The sequence below is a fragment of the Amblyraja radiata genome, chromosome 38 (assembly GCF_010909765.2).
Source record: "Amblyraja radiata isolate CabotCenter1 chromosome 38, sAmbRad1.1.pri, whole genome shotgun sequence".
NCBI classification, from domain to species: domain Eukaryota; kingdom Metazoa; phylum Chordata; class Chondrichthyes; order Rajiformes; family Rajidae; genus Amblyraja; species Amblyraja radiata.
In genome coordinates this window covers 12,921,546-12,943,095 of record NC_045993.1, presented here as the reverse complement: position 1 = coordinate 12,943,095, position 21,550 = coordinate 12,921,546, and the positions used below count along the sequence as shown (strand labels likewise).

At 49.2% G+C, this 21,550-nt stretch overlaps 1 protein-coding gene across 1 annotated transcript in view; it reads left to right on the top strand.

The window, feature by feature from the left end:
* Window positions 1-21,550, top strand: part of fam227a (family with sequence similarity 227 member A) — a 75,413-nt gene that overhangs the window by 18,007 nt on the left and 35,856 nt on the right. Inside the window, exons 3-7 of the mRNA XM_033013149.1 lie at window positions 6,141-6,195; window positions 13,003-13,055; window positions 15,009-15,146; window positions 16,517-16,615; window positions 19,087-19,191. Coding sequence (XP_032869040.1) covers window positions 6,141-6,195; window positions 13,003-13,055; window positions 15,009-15,146; window positions 16,517-16,615; window positions 19,087-19,191 — 450 coding nt within the window. The remainder of the gene's footprint in view (window positions 1-6,140; window positions 6,196-13,002; window positions 13,056-15,008; window positions 15,147-16,516; window positions 16,616-19,086; window positions 19,192-21,550) is intronic.

The window sequence follows — 21,550 nt, the reverse complement described above, 5'->3', positions numbered from 1 at the left end:
CGATCGTGGGCCTCGAGCCCCCGTTGATGGGACAACAGGTAGTGTGGGGGAGAGGGTATTGGGGGAGGTGTGAGATGGTGTGAGGGGAAAGAGTATCATAGAGCGATACAGTATGGAAACAGGCCCTTCGACCAGACTTGCCCACACCAGCCAACACTAGCCCCACATGCCTGCGCTTGGTCCATATCCCTCCAAACCTGCCCTACCCATGTGCCTGTCTAACTGTTTCGTAAACGTTGGGATAGTCCCAGCCTCAGCTACCTCCTCTGGCAGCTTGTTTCATGCACCCACCACCCATTGTGTGAAAAGGTTACCCCTTGGATTCCTATTGAATCTTTTCCCCTTCACCTTGAACCTATGTCCTCTGGTTCTCCATTCCCCTACTCTGGGCAAGAGACTCTACCCGATCTATTCCTCTCATGATTTTATACACTTCTACAAGATCAAAGTGACCACCACCTTTCCCCCACACCAGGCACTGTTGTGTGGAATGGTGGGGGGGGGGGAGGGAAGTTGTGTGGGACGGTGTGGGGTTAGTGTGGTAGTCTGCGGATGTGCATGGGGAATGTGTGGTGCTGTGGAATGGTGTGGGGGAAAGGGTAGAGGTGTGGAGGGGAAGAATGGTTGTGTGGGGGGGATGGGGTGGAAGTGTGGGGACGTATGCAGGGGAAAGGGTAGCAGTGTGATGTGGTGCGTGGGGTCGGGGGGGGGGGAGGGAGGTCGTGTGGAATGGTCCCCGAGTGGAGGCGTGGGAGCGTATACCACTTCTGACACCATGTTGAGTAACGACCATACAATAACAGAAGCCTTACACCAAGATAAAGATCCAAAGACTTCATTAACTACATAGCAAGCATGACTTCACACTTGCACGTTGTACTTAAGGGCCTGTCCCACTTGCATGCGTTTGGCGCGACCAAACGTGGTCGCTTGAGGCGTTGTGCGGGGCTGGTCTCGACATCGCACGGGGCTCCAAAAAACTGACAGTGTCCGAAATCTTCGCGCGCCAATGGCCTGTCGCCACGCAGGCGCCTTGTGGTCGTACGCAGCGTCTTGACAGCGTACGCCTAGCGCGTGGCGTTAAGCGGTGACATCACCGCCCGGCGTGGCGTTGCGTGATGACGTCACCGCCCGACGCCCAAATTCAGTCGGCCCGCCTCCTGCCCAGCTGATTGGTAAGTATGACGCAAATGACGTCACGCGCGAACTTAGCACGAACTTCGCGTGAATTCCGCTTCCGTTTGGTCGCGCCAAATGCATGCAATCGCACGCAAGCAGTGATAACTGAAAAGCTAGTGGGTGTAACTACAGATGCATGATTCATGAAATGAGTGACACTAATCTACAGTGTGGGCGAAAATGGTAGTGGTGTGAGCAGTGTGGGGGGAAAGAGTGGTGTGTGGGGAGAGAGGATGGTGGGGGTCTGATGCGTGGGAGGGAAGGGAGGTAGTGTGGGGGGAAATGGTGATGGTGCGGGTGGAAAGGTGGTAGTCATAAGGCCATCATAGGTGTAGAACGAGGCCGTTCTACCCATCAAGTCTACTCCACCATTCAATCATGGCTGATCTATCTCTCCCTCCAAACCCCATTCTCCTGCCTTCTCCCCATAACATCTCACACCTGTGCGGGGAGGTGTGGGGGGAAAGAGTGGTAGTGTGGGGCAGTGTGGGAGGTATGCGGTGTGGATGGGTGATAAAGGTGCAGGAGATTCAGGGATGATGGAAACAGCTGGGACGGGCAAGGTCTGGGTGGGATTGTTGATGGAGTTGTGTGCGGAGGGTATTGGGGGTGTTGAGGCTTGGGAGGGGTATTGGCTGTGTTAGGGTTAGGGTCAAACTCTTCCGTAAAGACTGGCAGCCTATTTGGCTTTGCTCCTGGTGACCATCAATCCTGACCATTAATTGATGCTGTGCCTATATGATAATCATTCGTACAAATCTATTGCATCCGGTGCTCTAGGTGTCAGCTGCTCTACATCGGTGAGACCAAGCGCAGGCTTGGCGATCGCTTCGCCCAACACCTTCGCTCAGTTCGCAATCACCAACCTGACCTCCCGGTGGCTCAGCACTTCAACTCCCCCTCCAATTCCGAATCCGACCTTTCTGTCCTGGGCCTCCTCCATGGCCAGAGTGAGGACCACCGTAAATTGGAGGAGCAGCACCTCATATTCCGCTTGGGTAGTTTACACCCCAGCAGTATGAACACTGACTTCTCCAATTTCAGGTAGTCCTTGCTTTCTCCCTCTTTCCCCTCCCCAGCTCTCCCACTGTCTCCGCATCTTCCTTTCTTCCTCCCGCCCCCACCACCCCCACATCAGTCTGAAGAAGGGTCTCGACCCGAAACGTCACCTATTCCTTCACTCCATAGATGCTGAGTTTCTCCAGCATTTTTGTCTACCTTCGATTGTACAAGGATTCCCATGTCCCCTGGAGCATCAGCACATTTCAAGCCCTCACTTTTTCAAAAATACTCTACATTTTTGTTTCTTTTTACCAAAATGAATGATAGAACATAGAACAGGACGGCACAGTGGCACAGCAGGAGAGTTGCTGCCTTACAGCGCCGGAGACCCGGGTTTGATCCTGACCTCAGGTGCTGTCTTTATAGAGTTTGTACATTCTCCCTGTGACCACATGGGTTTTCTCCGGGTGCTTCTGTTTCCTCCTACTTTCCAAAGACGCGCAGTTTCGCAGGTTAACTTGGATTCTGTAAATTGACCCCAAAGTGTAGGATGCTAAACTGGGACCACATAGAAATAGTGTCTGGGTGATCGTTGGTTGGCGTGGACTGAACAGCTTGTTTCTATGCTGTATCTGTAAACTCAACTAAAGTGAATGAAATAGAACACAGAACAGTATAGCACAGGAACAGGCCCTTCGGCCCACAATGTCTGTGCCGTACATGATACCAATATCCCTCTATTCACTGCACTTCCACGTGCCTATCTAAAAGCCTCTCAAACGCCACTATCGTATCTGTCCCCACCACACCCCCGGCGACACTCCAAACCCCAACAACTCTCTGTGTTAAAAACTTCCCCAGCACATATCCATTAAACTTTCCCCAACTTACCATATGATTATGCCCTTTAGTCTTTAGACTCGTGGAAATATAGCCCGGAAACAGTCCCTTTGGCCCATCGAGTCCATGCTGACGAGCAATCACCCCGTACACTTATGCCCCTGTCCCACTTAGGAAACCTGAACGGAAACCTCTGGAGACTTTGCGCCCCACCCAAGGCTTCCGCGCGGTTCCCAGAGGTTTTTGTCAGTCTCCCTACCTGCTTCCACTACCTTCAACCTCCGGATACCACCTGCAACCTCCAGGAACAGCACGGAAACCTTGGGTGGGGCGCAAAGTCTCGAGAGGTTTCTGTTCAGATTTCCTAAGTGGGACAGGGGCATAACACTCATCTTCATCGGCGGCCACTGGAAACGTGTATGACTGTCCTCTCCTCTCCATAGGGTCGCCTACTTGTGGGTCTGCAGATGTCTGTAGAGGCCGATCCGCGATCCACACACCTCGGTGCAACGTGGGTCGTGGAGACTGGCGGTGGTTGGTAGTTGTCGTGCCCCCTTCTCTCTCTCTCCCTACGGTGTTGTTGCTTTGTCTCTGTGACACGGCGTACTTCCATTTTGTGACTTGCAGCTCCTTCCTGCACGGATTTTACCAGGAGCGCCTAACCAGTGCAATTTGCTCCCAGTTGTTCGAAGTGATGTGGAATTTCTTCAAACTGTTCTTGATGTTGTCTTTGAAACGTTTCTTTGGCCTGCCTGGTACTCGCCGACCTTCCTTCAATTGAGAACACCAACACTAACACTATCCTACATATTAGGGACAATTTACAATTTTACCGAAACCAATTAGCCAACAAAAACGTAAGTCTTTGGAGTGTGGGAGGAAACCGGAGCTCCTGGAGAAAACCCACGCGGTCACAGGGAGAATGTACAATCTCCGTGCCGACAGCACCCGTAGTCAGGATCGAACCCGGGACTCTGGCGGTGTAAGGCAGCAACTACCGCTGCACCACTGTGCTACCCTAGTGTGGACATTTCCACCCTGGGAAAAAGGTTGTGAATCTCTACCCAATCTATGCCTCTCATATACTTCGATCAAGTCTTCCCCCAACCTCGGAAGTTCCTGAGAAAACAATCCAAGTCTATCCAACCTCTCCCAGTAGCTGAATACCTCTAATCCAGGCAGCATTCTGGTAAACCGCATATATTCCATCTGTCTTTGCCCCCTCACACCCTGCCTCTTTATCCTTCCCACAGTCCACACTGTCACCCAGCTGTGTATCTTCAGTAACCTTCCATATATCCATTACACTCACCTCATGCAACATAATTGCTATAGATTGTCAGCACCACCGATTGACTACACTGACTTCTAGCTGAGCCACACCTCAGGTTTAAAACTTTTCATGTTTATGCCTGCATAGACCCTTTCATCTCTGAGAAATCTAAGCTGCCCCAGTTGTAAATTCTGGTACATCAAATACTTCCTTTACCCCACCAGTGGTGCCTGTGACATTAAGCAATTAAATTTTTAACTCTGTACTTCTGCTTCTCAACCTCTTTTTATTTGCTTTATTTTGAACTATATAACTTGCCTCCAGATTCAGAGACAGTTTCTTCCCAGCTGTCATCAGGCAACTGAACCATCCTACCAACAACTAGAAAGTAGTCCTGAGCCACTATCTACTTCATTAGAGACCCTCGGATTATCTTTAATTGGACTTTACTGGACTATATCTTGCTCTATACGTTATTCACTTAATCCTGTATCTGTACACTGTGGGTGGCTTGATAGTAATCATGTATAGTTTTCCCGCTGACTGGATAGCATGCAACTAAAAGTTTTTTATTGCACCTCGGTACATGTGACAATAAACTAAACGGTTTCTCTACTTCCCTTCTCCCCTTTAACACTTTCCTTAAAACGTTCTTGTCCGATTAACCATTTGTTCACTTGTATTTGAATCTCTTTGCTATTGGATTTAATTTGATGATGATCCTGTGAATTAGATTGAGATATTTTACAAACTTTAAGGCTGCAATTATATAAGCAAATTTTAATTACTGCTCTTTGTGGCTGAAAAAGGTTGTATATCTCTACCCTATCTATGCCTCTCATATACTTTGATCAAGTCTTCCCCCAAACTCAGACGTTCCTGAGAAAACAATCCAAGTCTATCAAACCTCTCCCAGTAGCTGAATCCCTCTAATCCAGGCAGCATTCTGGTAAACCGCACATATTCCACCTGCCTTTGCCCCCCTCACACCCTGCCTCTTTATCCTCCCCACAGCCCGCTTTTCCTTCAGGGAAAAAACAACAATGATTCCATGATGGTCTGAGTTGGAGGGTGTCAAAGCCCTGTCCCACGGTACGAGTTCATTCCAAGAGTTCTCCCGAGTTTAAAAAAAATCAGACTGGTTGTAAGCACGGAGAATGCACGTAGCGGGTACGTCGGAGCTCGGGGACGTCTCTTAGCGGCTCGTAACGCTAACGGCAGGTACTCGAGGAGACTCGCTAACGGCAGGTAAGCACGGGAAGACTCGCGAAGATTTTTCAACACGTTGAAAAATGTCCACGAGAGCCCCGAGTACCGACGAGCTGCCATTACCGTAAATCTCCGAGTTCGAATCAGGGCAAACTCGGGAGAACTCTTGGAATGAACTCGTACCGTGGGACAGGGCTTTAACAGTCCAGTAAGCAGTAAGAGTGAAGTTAGTTAGGTGAAGCAGTGTTTAGTTTAGTTTACTTTAGAGATACGGCACAGAAACAGGCTCTTCGGCCCAGCGATCATCGATCCCCGCACACTAACACTATTCTACACACTAGGGACAATTTACAATTATGCCAAGCTAATTAACCTACAACCCTGTGTGTCTTTGGAATGTGGAAGGAATCCGGAGATCCCGGAGAAAACCAAAGCAGGTCACGGGGAGAAAGTAGAAGGTCTGTACAGACAGCACCTGTAGTCAGGATGGAACCCGGGCCTCTGGCGCTGTGAGGCAGCAACTCTACCGCTGCTCCACCGTGACAGTGTGCATGAGATCAGTCACAAACTGGAATGAGCAACAGCTCGAGTGACACTTCCCTGTAACAGTTGTGTATTTTCTTTGTATTTTCTACAGGTGATTGAGGCTCGGCTCAGAAGCTGTGAGCAGCAAGCCAGTGTGCAACCAGAGAGTAAGTATGTTTGAGAAGTGGCTAAAAATAATCAGCGAACAAAGTCAGGAGGGAGGAACCTTAAACTCGTAGTGTGTGTTGATCTGACCAAAAATGGTTCGTAAATTTTAAATGTAAACATTTGAATGGTTCTTGTACTGACAGGTTGCCGTGCCTCAAATGATCACTTGGGTTGATGCAGACCATAGCTGCAACATCTGTAGTGCCGGTATTAATCGTGGTTAGTGCGGTATTAATGCTAGTTATTCTGCCATTAGCTCGATGGCCACTAGCCTCGGGAAAAGATCCATCATAATCAAGGTAGACAAAAATGCTGGAGAAACTCAGCGGGTGAGGCAGCATCTATGGAGAGAAGGAAATAGGCAACGTTTCGGGTCGACCCGAAACGTTGCCTATTTCCTTCTCTCCATAGATGCTGCCTCACCCACTGAGTTTCTCCAGCATTTTTGTCTACCTTCCATTTTCTAGCATCTGCAGTTCCTTCTTAAACATTATAATCAAGGACCATTTCTACCCTGGCCATTCCCTCTTCTCCCCTCTCCCGTCAGGCAGAAGATACAAAAGTTTGAAAAAGCATACCACCACATTCAGGAGCAACCTCTTCCCCACATTATCAGACTATTGAATGGTCCTTCCAGAAACCAGGGTATAATCCCGATCTTCCAACCTACCACATTGGACTAGGGACTAGTGGGGTGCCGCAAGGCTCGGTGCCAGGACCCCAGCTATTTACAATATATATTCACGATTTAGACGAGGGAATTAAACGTAGCATCTCCATGTTTTCGGATGACACAATGCTGGGTGGCAGTGTGAGCTGCGGGAAGAATGCTATGAGGCTGCAGGGTGTCTTGGATAGGTTGGGCGAGTGGGCAGATGCATGGCAGATGCAGTATAATGTGGATACATGTGAGATTATCTATTTTGGTGGCAAGAACAGGAAGGCAGATTATTATCTGAATGGTGTCAGATTTTGAAAAGGGGAGGTGCAACGAGACCTTAGCGTCCTTATACATCAGTCACTGAAAGTAAGCATGCTGGTACAGCAGGCAGTGAAGAAAGCAAACAGCATGTTGGCCTTTATAGCGAGAGGATTTGAGTATAGAAGCAAGGAGGTCCTACTGCAGTTGTACAGGGCTCTGGTGAGACCACACCTGGAGTATTGTGCGCAGTTTTGGACTCCTAATTTGAGGAAGGACATTATTGCTATTGAGGGAGTGCAGCGTAGGTTCACGAGGTTAATTCCCGAAATTGTGTAACTGTTATATGATGAAAGAATGGGAAGACTGAGCTTATATTCACTGGAATTTAGAAGGATGAGAGGCAGTCTTATAGAAACATTTAAAATTCTTAAGGGATTGGACAGGCTAGATGCAGGAAAAATGTTCCCCATGTAAGGGGAGTCCAGAAACAGGGGTCACTAAGAATAAGGGGTAGGGCATTTAGGACTGAGATGAGGAAAAACCTTTTCACCCGAAGAGTTGTGAATCTGTGGAATTCTCTGCCACAGAAGGCAGTGGAGGCCGATTCACTGGATGTTTCCAAGAGAGAGTGAGATTTAGCTCTTAGGGCTGAAGGAATCAAGGGATATGGGGAAAAAGCAAGAACGGGGTACTGATTGTGGATGATCAGCCATGATGATATTGAATGGCGGTGCTGGCTCGAAGGTGCCGAAGGCCTACTCCAGCACCTATTTTCTATGTTTCTCCGTAACTATAACACTATTACGCTGTAACGCTATATTCTGCATTCTGGTATTTTTCTCTTTGATCTACTTGTTGGAGTTGTATATGGCTGGATTGTACTCATGAGTTGATTGAATAGCACGCATGAAAGCTTTTCCCCGTAGCTCAGTACACATGAAGATAATTAACCAAAGCCAATTTCAAAACTACACTCACACAAGGGTGGTGGGTGTACGGAAGGAGGTAGAGAGGAGGTATTTGAGGCAGGGACTATGCCGACATTGAAGAAACAGTTCGACAGGTACATGGGTTGGGCAGGTTTGGAAGGATATAGACCAAATGCGGGCAGGTGGGACTAACGTAGTTGGGACATGTTGGCCAGTGTGGGTAAGTTGGGCTGAAGGGCCTGTTTCCACACTGTATGACTCTAAAAGCAAGGAGGTTATAGCACAATGTTATGAACCATTGCTCAGGTGAAAAATAGCGTGCAGCTTTGATCACCGCACTATTGGAAGGGCAAGATTGTACAGGAGAGGTAGCAAAGCGAATTCATCAGCATGTTGCCTAAAATAGATTATTTAGATATGAGGAGAGACTAGATAGGCTGGGTTTTTTTCCCTTAGGGCAGAAGAACCTGAGGGGAAACCTAATTGAAACATAGGAAATTATGAGAGGCATAGAGTGAGTAGTGGGACATGTTTCCTCAAAGCAGCAGGCTCTTAAAGATAGAGTCAAGGGACATGGGGAGAAGGCAGGAACGGGGTACTGATTGGGGATGATCAGCCATGATCACATTGAATGGCGGTGCTGGCTCGACGGGCCGAATGGCCTACTCCTGCACCTATTGTCTATTATCCATGTGTCTATAAATTTGTGAGAGTCTTTGCCTCCCCCCATGTGCATAGTTTTAGTGTAGGGGGGTTAGAGGTTGAGATGGTATCTGAGGAGGAATGTTTTCACTCATAGGGTGCTTGGAATATGGAATCCACAGCTTTGTGGAGTGGGGAGGCAAAGACTCTCACAAATCTATATCCAAACAAGTTCCTGTGGGCTGTGGAGCGGACACTGGTGAATGGATGGGTACTTGACAGCACGGATATGTTGGAGCAAAGGACCAGTTGCTGTGCTGTGTGACTTAAGGGCCTGTCCCACTGTACGAGGTAATTCAAGAGTTCTCCCGAGTTTTCCCCTGATTCGAACTTGGAGAATGTCCGTAGCGGGTCCGTAGGAGTCCGTGGATGTCCCGTATCGGCTCATACGAGTAACGGTAGGTACTCGGGAAATCCGGTAAACTCGTGGCATTTTTTCAACAATATGAAAAATGTCCACGAGTAAAAATATTACCCGTGATTGAAAAAAATGGTTACTTTTTACTCGTACGAGTGGAATGGAGGGTGGAGGCCAAATCACTGGATGGATTCAAGAGAGAGTTAGATGGAGCTCTAGGGGCTAGTGGAATCAAGAGATATGGGGAGAAGGCAGGCACGGGTTATTGATTGGGGACGATCAGCCATGATCACAATGAATGGCGGTGCTGGCTTGAAGGGCCGAATGGCCTCCTCCTGCACCTATTTTCTATGTTTCTAAGGAGGCCATTCAGCCCATCGAGTCTACTCTGCTTTTCCCCCCCTCTGTGCCCTGCTTGAATGTGTACCCATTTCTTCCACAAAGCCATCTCCCTTTCTCCTTCCCCACTCCCCCACCCTTCCCCTTCCACATATATCCCTTCCTCTGGCTTTACATGTCACGTCTCTTGCCTCCGTACCACGTAGCCTTTTGTCTTTTCATCTCTGGCTGTTATCTGATACCAGGTAATCTGAAAATTATCCTCTCCCCCCATCTCCCCCCCCCCCCCCCACCTCAACTATATCCACCCATCTATAACTTGACAGGCTTTGAACTGCCCCCTACTCTGAAGAAGGGTCTGAAGAGTCAAGAGTGTTTTATTGTCATATGTCCCGGATGGGACAATGAAATTCTTACTTGCTGCAGCACAACAGAATATGTGAATATGTCAACATTGTTTATAACGGGGGGAAAAAAAGTTCAATAAATAACAAATATAGTGCAAATAACAAATAATAATATAGTATTTTGCAATTCAGAGCTCAGAGCTTATTCTTTGTGTTTAATAGCCTGATGGCTGTGGGGAAGAAGCTGTTCCTGAACCTAGACGTTACAGTCTTCAGGCTCCTGTACCTTCTTCCTGATGGCAGTGTGTGGCCAGGATGGTGTGGGTCCTTGATGATGTTGGCTGCCTTTTTGAGTCAGCGACTACGATAGATCCCTTCGACGCTGGGGAGGTCAAAGCCGGTGATGGACTGGGCAGTGGTCACAACTCTTTGTAGTCTTTTTCACTCCTGGACGCTCAAATTGCACGTCCCGATCCGAAACGTCACCCATTCCATCTCTCCAGAGATGCTGCCTGTCCCACTGAGTTACTCCAGCATTTTGTGTCTGTCCCCAGCTTTCTCAGCCCCTACTCCAATCAGTCTGAAGAAGAGTCCCGACTCAACATGTCACCTGTTCACGTTCTCCCGAGATACTGCCTGATCCGCTGAGTCGCTCCTGTACTTTCCATCTTTTCGTAGAAATCAGCAGCAATTGTTTCATTATCTGTATGGATAAACATAGGTACAGCAGGGAGGAGAACAGGAGGGGGGGAGAAAATAATGTTCTCCAAGGAAGTAAAGGCAAGGATTGCAGTGCAGTCGGCACAACAAAATAGAACAATGGAAGAACACAATAACACCAATGGAGATAAAACGGAGACTTTTCACTGCACCTCGGTACACGTGACAATAAACTAAACTCAACTCTACAAAAATGTACGATGTTTGGATCTAGAGCCTGCAGTGGGACTGAGAGAGAAAGGGAAAGATTATGTGTGTATGGGAGTACAAGGGGATGGGGATGGATGGGCAGATGGAACTTGGAGGGGGGGAGACAGGAAAGTGAGTGGAAACCTAAAAGCGTGTGTGGGAGACACACACTGAACCTGAAACGGTAACATTCATTGTCATACCATTGAGTTGAAGGCTACCCAAGCAGAATATCAGGTGTTCTTCTAATCTGCATTTGGCTATATGCTGGAGATCTTTCCATATCCCTCTCATTCCTGATCCAGAGTCTCAACCTGAAACGTTGACATATACTGTCACAGTATGTCATGTTGTTACTTGTGGGCGGAGCACCAAGGCAAATTCCTAGTATGTGAATATTTGGCCAATAAACTTACTTACTGTATCTTTTACCTCCACAGATGCTGCTTGAAACTCTGATTTCTTCCAGCATTTCAGTTGTATTTGTTCCAGATGCCAGCATTTTCAGCCACTTTTGTTTAGTTTAGTTTAGTGTCGCTGCGTGGAAACAGGTCCTTCAGCCCACCGGGGCCGTGCCGACCAAAGATAACCCGTACACCAGTTACATCCGAAACCCCAGGGACAATTTACAGAGGCTAATTAACCTACAAACCCGCACATCTTTGGAATGTGGGAGGAAACCGGAACCAGGAGAAGGGATGAGAGAGGGGATAGAAGGATGAGAGGGTTTCTTATTGAAACATATAAGATTATTAAGGGTTTGAAAAGGCTAGATGTTGGGGGAGTCCAGAACCAGGAGCCACTGTTTAAGAATAAGGGATAGAAACATAGAAACATAGAAATTAGGTGCAGGAGTAGGCCATTCGGCCCTTCGAGCCTGCACCGCCATTCAATATGACCATGGCTGATCATCCAACTCAGTATCCCGTACCTGCCTTCTCTCCATACCCCCTGATCCCCTTAGCCACAAGGGCCACATCTAACTCCCTCTTAAATATAGCCAATGAACTGGCCTCGACTACCCTCTGTGGCAGGGAGTTCCAGAGATTCACCACTCTGTGTGAAAAAAGTTCTTCTCATCTCGGTTTTAAAGGATTTCCCCCTTATCCTTTTAAGCCATTTAGAAAGGAGATGAGGAAAAACTTTTTCGCACAGAGAGTTGTGAGTGTGTGGAATTCTCTGCCTCAGTGGGCGGTGGAGGCCGGTTCTCTGGAGATTTTCAAGAGAGAGCTAGCCAGAGCTCTTAAAGATAGCGGAGTCAAGGGACATGGGGAGAAGGCAGGAACGGGGTACTGATTGTGGATGATCAGCCATGATCACATTGAATGGCGGTGCTAGCTCGAGGGGCCGAATGGCCTACTCCTGCACCTATTGTGTATTGTCTTAAAACTCACAAGGTAACAGGAAGAACATACAAACTCCATACAGAGAGCATCCGTAGTTAGGATCGAACCTGTGTTTCTAGCGCTGTAAGGCAGCAACTCTACCGTTGTGCCACCGTGCCATCTGTCTTTGTGCGACTGAAGTACCCATCTTTAGTTTAATTCAGTTTGGAGATACAGCGCGGAAACAGGCCCTTCGGCCCACCGAGTCCGAGCCGGCCAGTGATCCCTGCACATTAACGCTACCCTACACACTCCAGGGACAAATCTAACATTTACACCAAGCCAATTAACCTACAAACCTGTACATCGTTGGAGTGTGGGAGGAAACCCAAGATCTCGGAGTAAACCCGCGCGGTCAACTAGCATGTTCCCGATGTTGGGGGAGTCCAGAACCAGGGACCACCGTTTAAGAATAAGGAGTAAGCTATTTAGAATGGAGACGAGGAAACACTTTTTCTCACAGAGAGTGGTGAGTCTGTGGAATTCTCTGCCTCTGAGGGCGGTGGAGGCAGGTTCTCTGGATGCTTTCAAGATCTGTATAGAGCTCTTAAAGATAGCGGAGTCAGGGGATATGGGGAGAAGGCAGGAATGGGGCACTGATTGGGGATGATCAGCCATGATCACATTGAATAGCAGTGCTGGCTCGACGGGCCAAATGGCCTACTTCTGCAGCTATTGTCTATTGTCTATTGTCAAGGGGAGAACGTATAAACTCCGTACAGACAGCACCCGTGGTCAGGATCGGACCGCTGTGCCACCATGCTATTCTATATAGATAGGAAATCAAGGATTACGGTAATCAGGCTTAAAGCTGAGGCAGGGCGCGAGGGATGACTCAGCTCTTTCTCACCTATCTGGAGTCGGCGCATTCACTGATGAAACTCACGTTGCCCTTTTTGATTTATTTTATCCCAGAAATGATGCAGGATATTTTTGAAGTTCAAACAGAGAACAAGCCAAAGAGCAAGGTTGGTATATTTTCACCACATTTACCCACATTTGAAAACATTGAGAACAAACCAGCCACTAGTCCTGTTGTATACATAAGGACAATCGACAATAGGTACAGGAGTAGGCCATTCAAGCCAACACCGCCATTCAATGTGATCATGGCTGATCATCCAACTCAATATCCTGTACCTGCCTTCTCTCCATACCCCCTGATACCTTTAGCCACAAGGGCCACATCTAACTCCCTCTTAAATATAGCCAATGAACTGGCCTCAACTACCTTCTGTGGCAGAGAATTCCACAGATTCTCCACTCTCTGTGTGAAAAATGTTTTTCTCATCTCAGTCCTAAAAGATTTCCCCCTTATCCTTAAACTGTGACCCCTTGTTCTGGACTTCCCCAACATCGGGAACAATCTTCTTGCATCTAGCCTGTCCAACCTCTTAAGAATTTTGTACGTTTCTATAAGATCCCCCCTCAATCTTCTAAATTCTAGCGAGTACAAGCCGAGTACAAACCTCTCTCATCCACGTACCTATCCAAATGTCTCCTACGTGTTATTATGGTACTTAGCTCAACCATCTCCTCCAGCAGTTCGCTCCATATAATCACCACTCTCCCTCGTGGAAAGCTTGCCTCTCAAGTTCCAATCAAATCTTCCCCCTCTGATCTTAAACCTCTGTTCCCATTTCTCGATTTCTCTACTCTGGGTACAAGACTGTGCATTTACCTCATCTATATATCCTCACAGTCCCATACATCTCTATAAGATCACCGCTCATCCTCCTGCACTCCAAGTCCTAGCCTACCCAACCTCTCCCTATAGCTCAGGCCCTCAAGTCCCGGCAACACCTTCGCAAATCCCCTCTGCATTCTATCCAGCTTAATGACATGCTTCCTATAGCAGGGTGACCAAAACTTGAACACAAGGCTCCAAAGGTGGCCTCACCAATGTAACTAACATAACATCCCAACTATATTCAACACCCCGACCAATGAAGGCCCACTTGAAGCCCAGTTGACCACCCCATCCACCCGTGACGCCACTCTCAAGGAACTACGTACCTGCAACCCTACATCCATGTACACAACAACATTTCCCAGGGGCCTGCCATTCACCGTGAAGGTCCGGCCCTGGTTTGACTTCCCGAAATGCAGCACCCCGCATTTACCTGCAATAATCATTCCTCAGCTATCTGCAAATTTTTTGATAATCATCATAGCTGCCTACGATATCACCCACTTTAGTGTCATCTGCAGCTTACTAAAGGCCCTGTCCCACTTTCCCGAGTTACTCACAAATTCTCCCGAGTTTTTCCCTTGATTCGAACTCGGGGAATGTCGGTAGCGAGCCCGTAGGAGTCCGTAGATGTTTCGTAGCGGCTCGTAATGGCAGCCATAGGAACCCGGGGCATCAGGTAAGTCGGGACGTTTTTGCAACATGTTGAAAAATGTCCACGTGTTAAAAAAATAGCCCCGAGTACCTATGAACGGCTGTTACCGTAATTCCCCGAGTTCGAATCAAGGGGAAAACTCAGGAGAGTTCATGAGTAACTCGGGAAAGTGGGACAGGGCCTTTAATCATGCCTTCAACATTCTCATCAAAATCGTTCATGTAAACCACAAACAGCAAGGGGCCCTGTACCGATTCCCTGAGACACAACACACTTTGTGGTGGTTTGTTTTGTAAACCAACATCTCTGTTGATTGCGCTCTCATTCCGTGCGATCTCTGATAATTACCACCTCATGCCCACTAAATATTCCCCCTACCATCCGATAATTCCCTCCCATAATCCGTGGACATTCCCTCTGCCTGTGATAACGTTCCCACCATCACTGACTGTTCAGTCAATACGTCTTCACAGATTGCATTGACCAATAGCACCAATGACCACCACTAATTAGAGTTCCACCAGGGGCAGCTACTGTTTTGTGTCTGCTCTTACTGTTGCTTCTCTCTCACTTTAGGTAGATAAGCCAAAATTGGTAGAGCTTCAACGTTACCCAGGGTTCAATCCAGAGCAGCCCACCCCTCTGCCCAACCAGACAGCACTGGACCAGATCCTGGACAACGTTCTGAAGGCCCGTGGTCAGGGGATGAAACAGGTCAGTGGATGTGAGAGCGTTGGCTCACTCAGCGATTCCTCCCCTTGTGATCAGTTCCCGGTTCATCGCAGTCTGCATGGGCATGAACCCAGAGAGAATGGCTTCACCAGTCTGGTTGTATCATTGGGGCATACAGCGCGCAAACAGGTCCTTCGGCCCACACCACCCAGCATGTCCCATCTACACCACAGTGGTGGCACTAATCTGCCTGCATATGGCCCGTATCCCTCCAAACCTGTCCTATCCATGTACCTGTCTAATTGTTTCATAAACATTGCGATAGTCCCTGCCTCATCTACCTCATCTGGCAGCTCGTTCCATACACCCACCACCCTTTGTGTGAAAAAGTCACCTATAAATTTCCCCCCTTCACCTTAAACCTATACTATCTGGTTCTCGATATTACCCACTCTGGGCAAGAGACCCTGTGTGTCTACCCGATCTATTCCTCTCATGATTTTATACACCTCTATAAGATCTTCCTATGCTCCAAGGAATAAAGTCCCAGCCTGCTCAACCTCTCCCTATTGCTCAGACCCTAGAGTTCTGGCAACATCCTCGTAAATCTTCTCTGTACCCTTTCTAACTTGACAATATCTTTCCTATAACATGGTGCCCAGAACTGAACACAACAACTAAAACCCCTGTCCCACTTACGTGTCCTTGGCACACTAATTACGCGATCTCGTGGTGGCGTTGAGCCGCGACGGTCCCGCGAAGGTCGCGCGCGATTTAATGCGCCCGCACAGCCGTCTGGAGCGCGTGACGTCATTTGAAGATGGACACAAAGCTGGAGTAACTCAGCGGGACCGGCAGCATCTCTGGAGAGAAGGAATGGGTGATGTTTCGTGTCAAGACTCTTCTTCAGTCTGAAAAGAAGGGTCTTGACCCGAAACGTCATCCATTGCTTCTCTCCAGAGATGCTGCCGGTCCCGCTGAGTTATTCCTGCATTTTGTGTCTATCTTCAATTTTCTTGGCCCCGCTCTGGGAGTAGAAGTGGGGGCGGATCCGGACCACAATGGCCGTGAGCCCCAGGCTGAGTTCGGCGATCGTTTGCTTGCTTCTGCTGCTGTTTGAGGTGAGACGTTGCGTCGCGCCGGGGTCTTGGGCCTGTCCCACTTTGGCCGTCAGTTCCGCGACAGGCCGTTGGCGCGCGAAGATTTTGTTTGTTACAAAAATGTTGGAGCCCCGCGCGATGTCGCGCACAACTACATACCCCTCCGCGCTTCTCAGTGGGACCGGCCCCACGCGGCCATACGATGCCCGTGCACCTCAACGCGACGACGAGGTCGCATAATTTGCGTGCCAAGGACACGTAAGTGGGACAGGCCCTTTAGTGTCCGTCTCACACTGTTTGCTCCCTCTGCAGATTGGCTACATTGCTGATCTCAAGCAGCTGCTCAACTCCACGCTGATGAAGAGCATCCTCCTGGACAGCTTCTGGTGGTTTTTCCTGCACACACAGCAGGTGAGCTTGTGCTATCAGGAGCGGCTGGGTTGCTTTAAAGGCTCTATATGCTGCAACTACACACAGTAAACCTTTGTTATAACGGACCATGGTTGTGGGGGGAGGGAGGGAGGGGGGTGTCCACTATTGGCGATTGTCCGCTATAACAGAGTTAAAGGGATTAATAATGTTTAAGTAGGCCGGCACGGTGGCACAGCTGTAGAGTTGCTGCTCACAGCGCCGGAGACCCGGGTTCAAGTCAAGTCAAGAGTCAAGAGATTTTATTGTCATGTGTCCCCGACAGGACAATGAAATTCTTGCTTTGCTTCAGCACAACAGAACATAGTAGGCATTGACTACAGAACAGATCAGTGTGTCCATATACCATTCTATACGTAAATACACACATGAATAAATAAACTGATAAAGTGCAAATAACAGATAATGGACTATTAATGTTCAGAGTTTAGTCCGAGCCAAGTTTAATAGCCTGATGGCTGTGGGGAAGTAGCTATTCCTGAACCTGGTCGTTGCAGTCCTCAGGCTCCTGTACCTTCTATCGTAACCACAGGTGCTGTCTGCACGCAGTTTGTACATTCTCCCCGTGACGTTGCGTGGGTTTCCTTTGAGATCATCAGTTTCCTCCCACACTCCAATGACGTACGGGTTGGTGGGCTAATTGGCTTGGTACAAATGCAAATTGTCCCTAGTGTGTGTTGGGTAGTGTTAATGTGCGGGGATCGCTGGTCCTGTTTCCGTGCTGTATCTCTAAACGAAACTAAAGTAGCAGAAACAAACAGCTGCAGTTGCTGGTTAATATACTAAAGGGCACAGAGTGCTGGAGTTAAGCCCCTGTCCCACTTTCAAGACCTAATTGGCGACCTCTGCCGAGTTTGCCCTTGACTCATACTCGCAGCGTGGTCGCCATGAGGTCGTAGGAGGTTGTTGGAGATCTCCGTAACTCTTCCTCACGCTCGTGAGTGGTCTCCGCGTACTCGTGGCCTCAAGTAGGTTGCGGTGTTTTTTCCAGCCTGATAAAAAATGTCCACGAGTATAAAAAAAAGGTTGGCATTGAAAAAATTGATACTTTTTACTCGTAGGTAGGTTGTAGGTAGGTCGTGATGGTAGGTCGTAGGTAGTCGTAGATAGTCGTAGGTCGGTAATTGGCCCGAGAAAAAAAATGCAAACATGACATAATTTTATCATGTGATAATTTTCCACTCATAGCTAGTTGTAGTTGGTCTTAGGTGTGGAAGACTGAGGTCGAGGGGGGGTCGTAGGAGGTCGTAGACATAGTCGTAGGGGATGCGAGGATCGGCGGAGTCGATGGTCACGGCCTGTGCGCGGGTGGCCAGAGAGCAGGTGAGGGTCGGCCGTGGCGGCAGAAGGTCTGGCATGGAAGTGGCCGGGGAGGCGGTGGGAGCCGGGGGGGAGGGGTGTAGGCAGCCGCCAATATGTCATGTAACCAATGCTGTTGCCATGTTTTCTGCGTAAAAGTAACGATCGATTGGGAGTTAGGTGTAGAGGTCCTGCGATGGGCTTTTAGCTCTTTACTCTCTGAGGTTCTCCCCGTTGGATAGCAACCTTGTCCAGGTCGGGGAGCTTGTGTGTCTCAGTGACCCCTAGAGCTATGTCAGCGGGGGATTCCTCTCCTGTTAGGGTCTCCCATGCTGGACAGGTGGAAGGGTAGAGGCGAGACCAAGAGCGATCCACTGGTCCTCCTGGTTGGAGGTTGAGCACAGGGCTAACAACCCTGTCTCGTAAAACAAATATGTCACGGAAACTGCAAGTGTCACGGAAACAGCAAGAATCAACACTACTAGACCTGACCTGGGGTAGTGTCCAGAAGCTAGCCCAGAACAGACAGGAGTGGAGGACCTTCGTTGCTGCCCTACATGTCAGGCGGCATAATAGGCACTAAGTAAGTCTCTGAGGCTAATAGCCAAACAGAGTGAAGTAAGGGCATTGGTCCTGGGACCAGGTCAGGTCAACAACATGGAGCAAAGAGAAAATAAATGAACAGTCAGTCAATCAGGACATACTTAATACAGACACAAAATGCTGGAGTAACTCAACGGATCAGGCAGCAACTATGGAGAAAATGAATAGGTGACGTTTTTCGGGTTAGGATAGTTCTTTAGACTGATTCTACTGTGGGGGGGGGGGGGGTGGGGGGATTCCACACAGCAAACATGCAAACTCCACACAGACAGCACCTGAGATCAGGATCGAACCCGGGTCTCCGGTGCTGTGAGGCAGCGGCTCTACCCGCTGCACCACTGTGCCGGCCCTTCTCTGCAACTGATGAGCATAAACTAAGTCTGATCATCACACGCAGAGCACAGTGAGCCTGACTCAAGGGCCATCCACCCACTGTGATTTGTGGTGATCAGTCACTGAGTATAGTGAGCAGGGGGTGAAGTGAGCAGGGTATTTAATTTGTCACCAGTGTATTTGGAATTTATCGCTAATAAATGTTGGTTCCCTTTCAGCGTCAGAGTTCTGTACAGTGCCAGCTGTTTGATCGGGTATCCAAGAATTACGTGCTGCTGATCATGGACACTTGGAACTGGGCATTTGGTGACCGTTTTCTGCAGGTTAGCAATATCTTTTTGACAGTTCCCCACAAGCCAGTGTCCTATCCATGCCCCTAACCTGCCCTCAGCAGCTCCCATTGCCCACCACTGCTTCCACTGGTGTTTGCAGCGAGTACTGTGGATGGGGGTAGGAAGGAACTGCAGATGCTGGTTTAAATTTGATTTGATTTAATTTATTGTCAACGTCTTCAATGAAGAGACAAAAAATTCTTTTTCCCTTACAGTCATACAAAAAAACACAAAACACATACCCAGTAGTCCACAACACAGACATCCCCACAACGGCACCAAAGTTCCCCACTGTGAGGGAAGGAACCAAAGTCCAGTCAACCTCCTCGCCGATGTTCCCCAATGTTCACCCGTGGTCGCGGCCTCCCGAGTACCCCGTAGTTGCCGCTACGGGCGGCCCGATGTTCAGAACCTCGCGTCGGCCACCTCCCACCGGAGTCGGCGGCTCCCGATGTCCACAGGCCGCGCTGGGCGGAGATTCGCGCTGACAACCCCCGGCAAAGGGTCCCAGGACTCCGCGATGTTAAAGTCAGCGCCGCCTGCGTTGGGATCTCCACACCCACAGCTCCCACAACTCCACACTCCACACCCGCAGCGGCCCAACACCCCGGAGCTCCAAGCGGCGATCCCAGGAAGGCCTCGCCTACTCCGCGATGTTTCCAGCACCCCGCCGCCGCTGCTGATGCTCTGGTCTGGTCCCGGCAGGAAAGGCCGTGTCAATCCAGTTGGTGGCCGCGAGGGGGGGAGGGGGCGAGGACGCGACTCGGATAATAGCCGCATCCTCGCCAGGAAGCGACTGAAGGACGGTTTACCCCTTACCCTACCCGCTTCCCCCCACATAAAATACCGAAAGAAATACTGAAAAAAACTAAAAGATACACTCTAAACATAACAAATAGAAAAAGACAGGCAGACCGTGGGCAGAGGCAGCTAGCAACACACCACTGGATGTCCAACATAAACAGAAGATGGACACAAAAAGCCGGAGTAACTCAGTGGGTCAGGCAGCATCTGTGGAGAAAATGAATAGGTTGTAGTGGCCTGGATGAGGTCAGGAAAAGGCCAGAAATTGTTTTTAATGAATCATGGCAAACACACCGAACGCCCGCGAGCAGGTCCTGGGAAACCCCGTGGCCAGACAATCGTCCCTGTCCCTCAAGAGCTGAGGGGGGGGGGGGGTGACCCAAGGAGTGGCCTAACCCCCAGGGACCGCCACAGGACCCCCCCCCCCACCAAGAACCAGAGGCACGAAACAGACAGGAGGGCGCAGGCTGCGACCAGCTCGGATGTGCACCATGCCCGGCACAGGAACGGGCAGCCGACCAACAGGTGCAGGGGCGGAGTAGCCACTGGAGGAGGTACCCCGTAGACGGAGAGCGCCCTCGCTTACGGGACCGTGCTACCAGCACCGGCCGATCAATGTCAATATGCGCCGGATTCAGTCACGCAACCGAAACAGTCTCACGCCGATCCCCCATGTCCAGGACGAAAGCTGACGCGCCATTTTCCAGGACACGGAATGGACCCTTGTACGGCCGCTGGAGGGGTGCCTGATGAGCATCCCTCGCAGAGCAAACTGGGCCTCTACCTGCTGGAACCAGATATCAGGCTCTTCAGTCCACAAAGTCGGGAGCTTCAACGCAACGGCGTTGTTTTCCATCACGATGCGTCGGGGTCACCAGTTGTAGTGGCCTGGATGAGGTCAGGAAAAGGCCAGACGCCAGGCAGGTTCAGAAGTTGTTGTTAATGAATCATGGCAAACACACAGAATGCCCGCGAGCAGGACCCGGGAAACCCCATAGCCAGACAATCGTTCCTGTCCCTCAAGAGCCGAGCGGGGTGACCCAAGGAGCGGCCTAACCCCCAGGGACCACCACAAGGTGACATTTCGGGTCATAAGGAATAGGAGTAGAATTAGGCCATTCGGCCCATCATGTCTACTCCGCCGTGAAACCATGGCTGATCCAACTCTCCTTCCAAACCCCATTCTCCTGCCTTCTCCCCATAACTTTTGAAGTTATACTAATCAAGAATCTATCAATATCTGTCTTAAATATATCCACCGACGTGGCCTTCATAGCCTCTGTCGCAAAGAATTCCACAGATTGAACACCCTCTGACTAAAGAAGTCGAGAGCCTTCTTCAGACTGAGAGTCAGGGGAAAGGGAAACGAGAGATATAGATGGCGATTTAGAGATATACTGTATAGAACAAATGAATGAAAGATATGCAAAAAAGTAATGATGATTAAGGAAACTGGCCATTGTTAGCTAGGAGCAAGGTGAAAACGAGTTACAGATAATGAGACTCAACAAGACAACTTTGAATCTGGTACAACGACTTGGGTGGG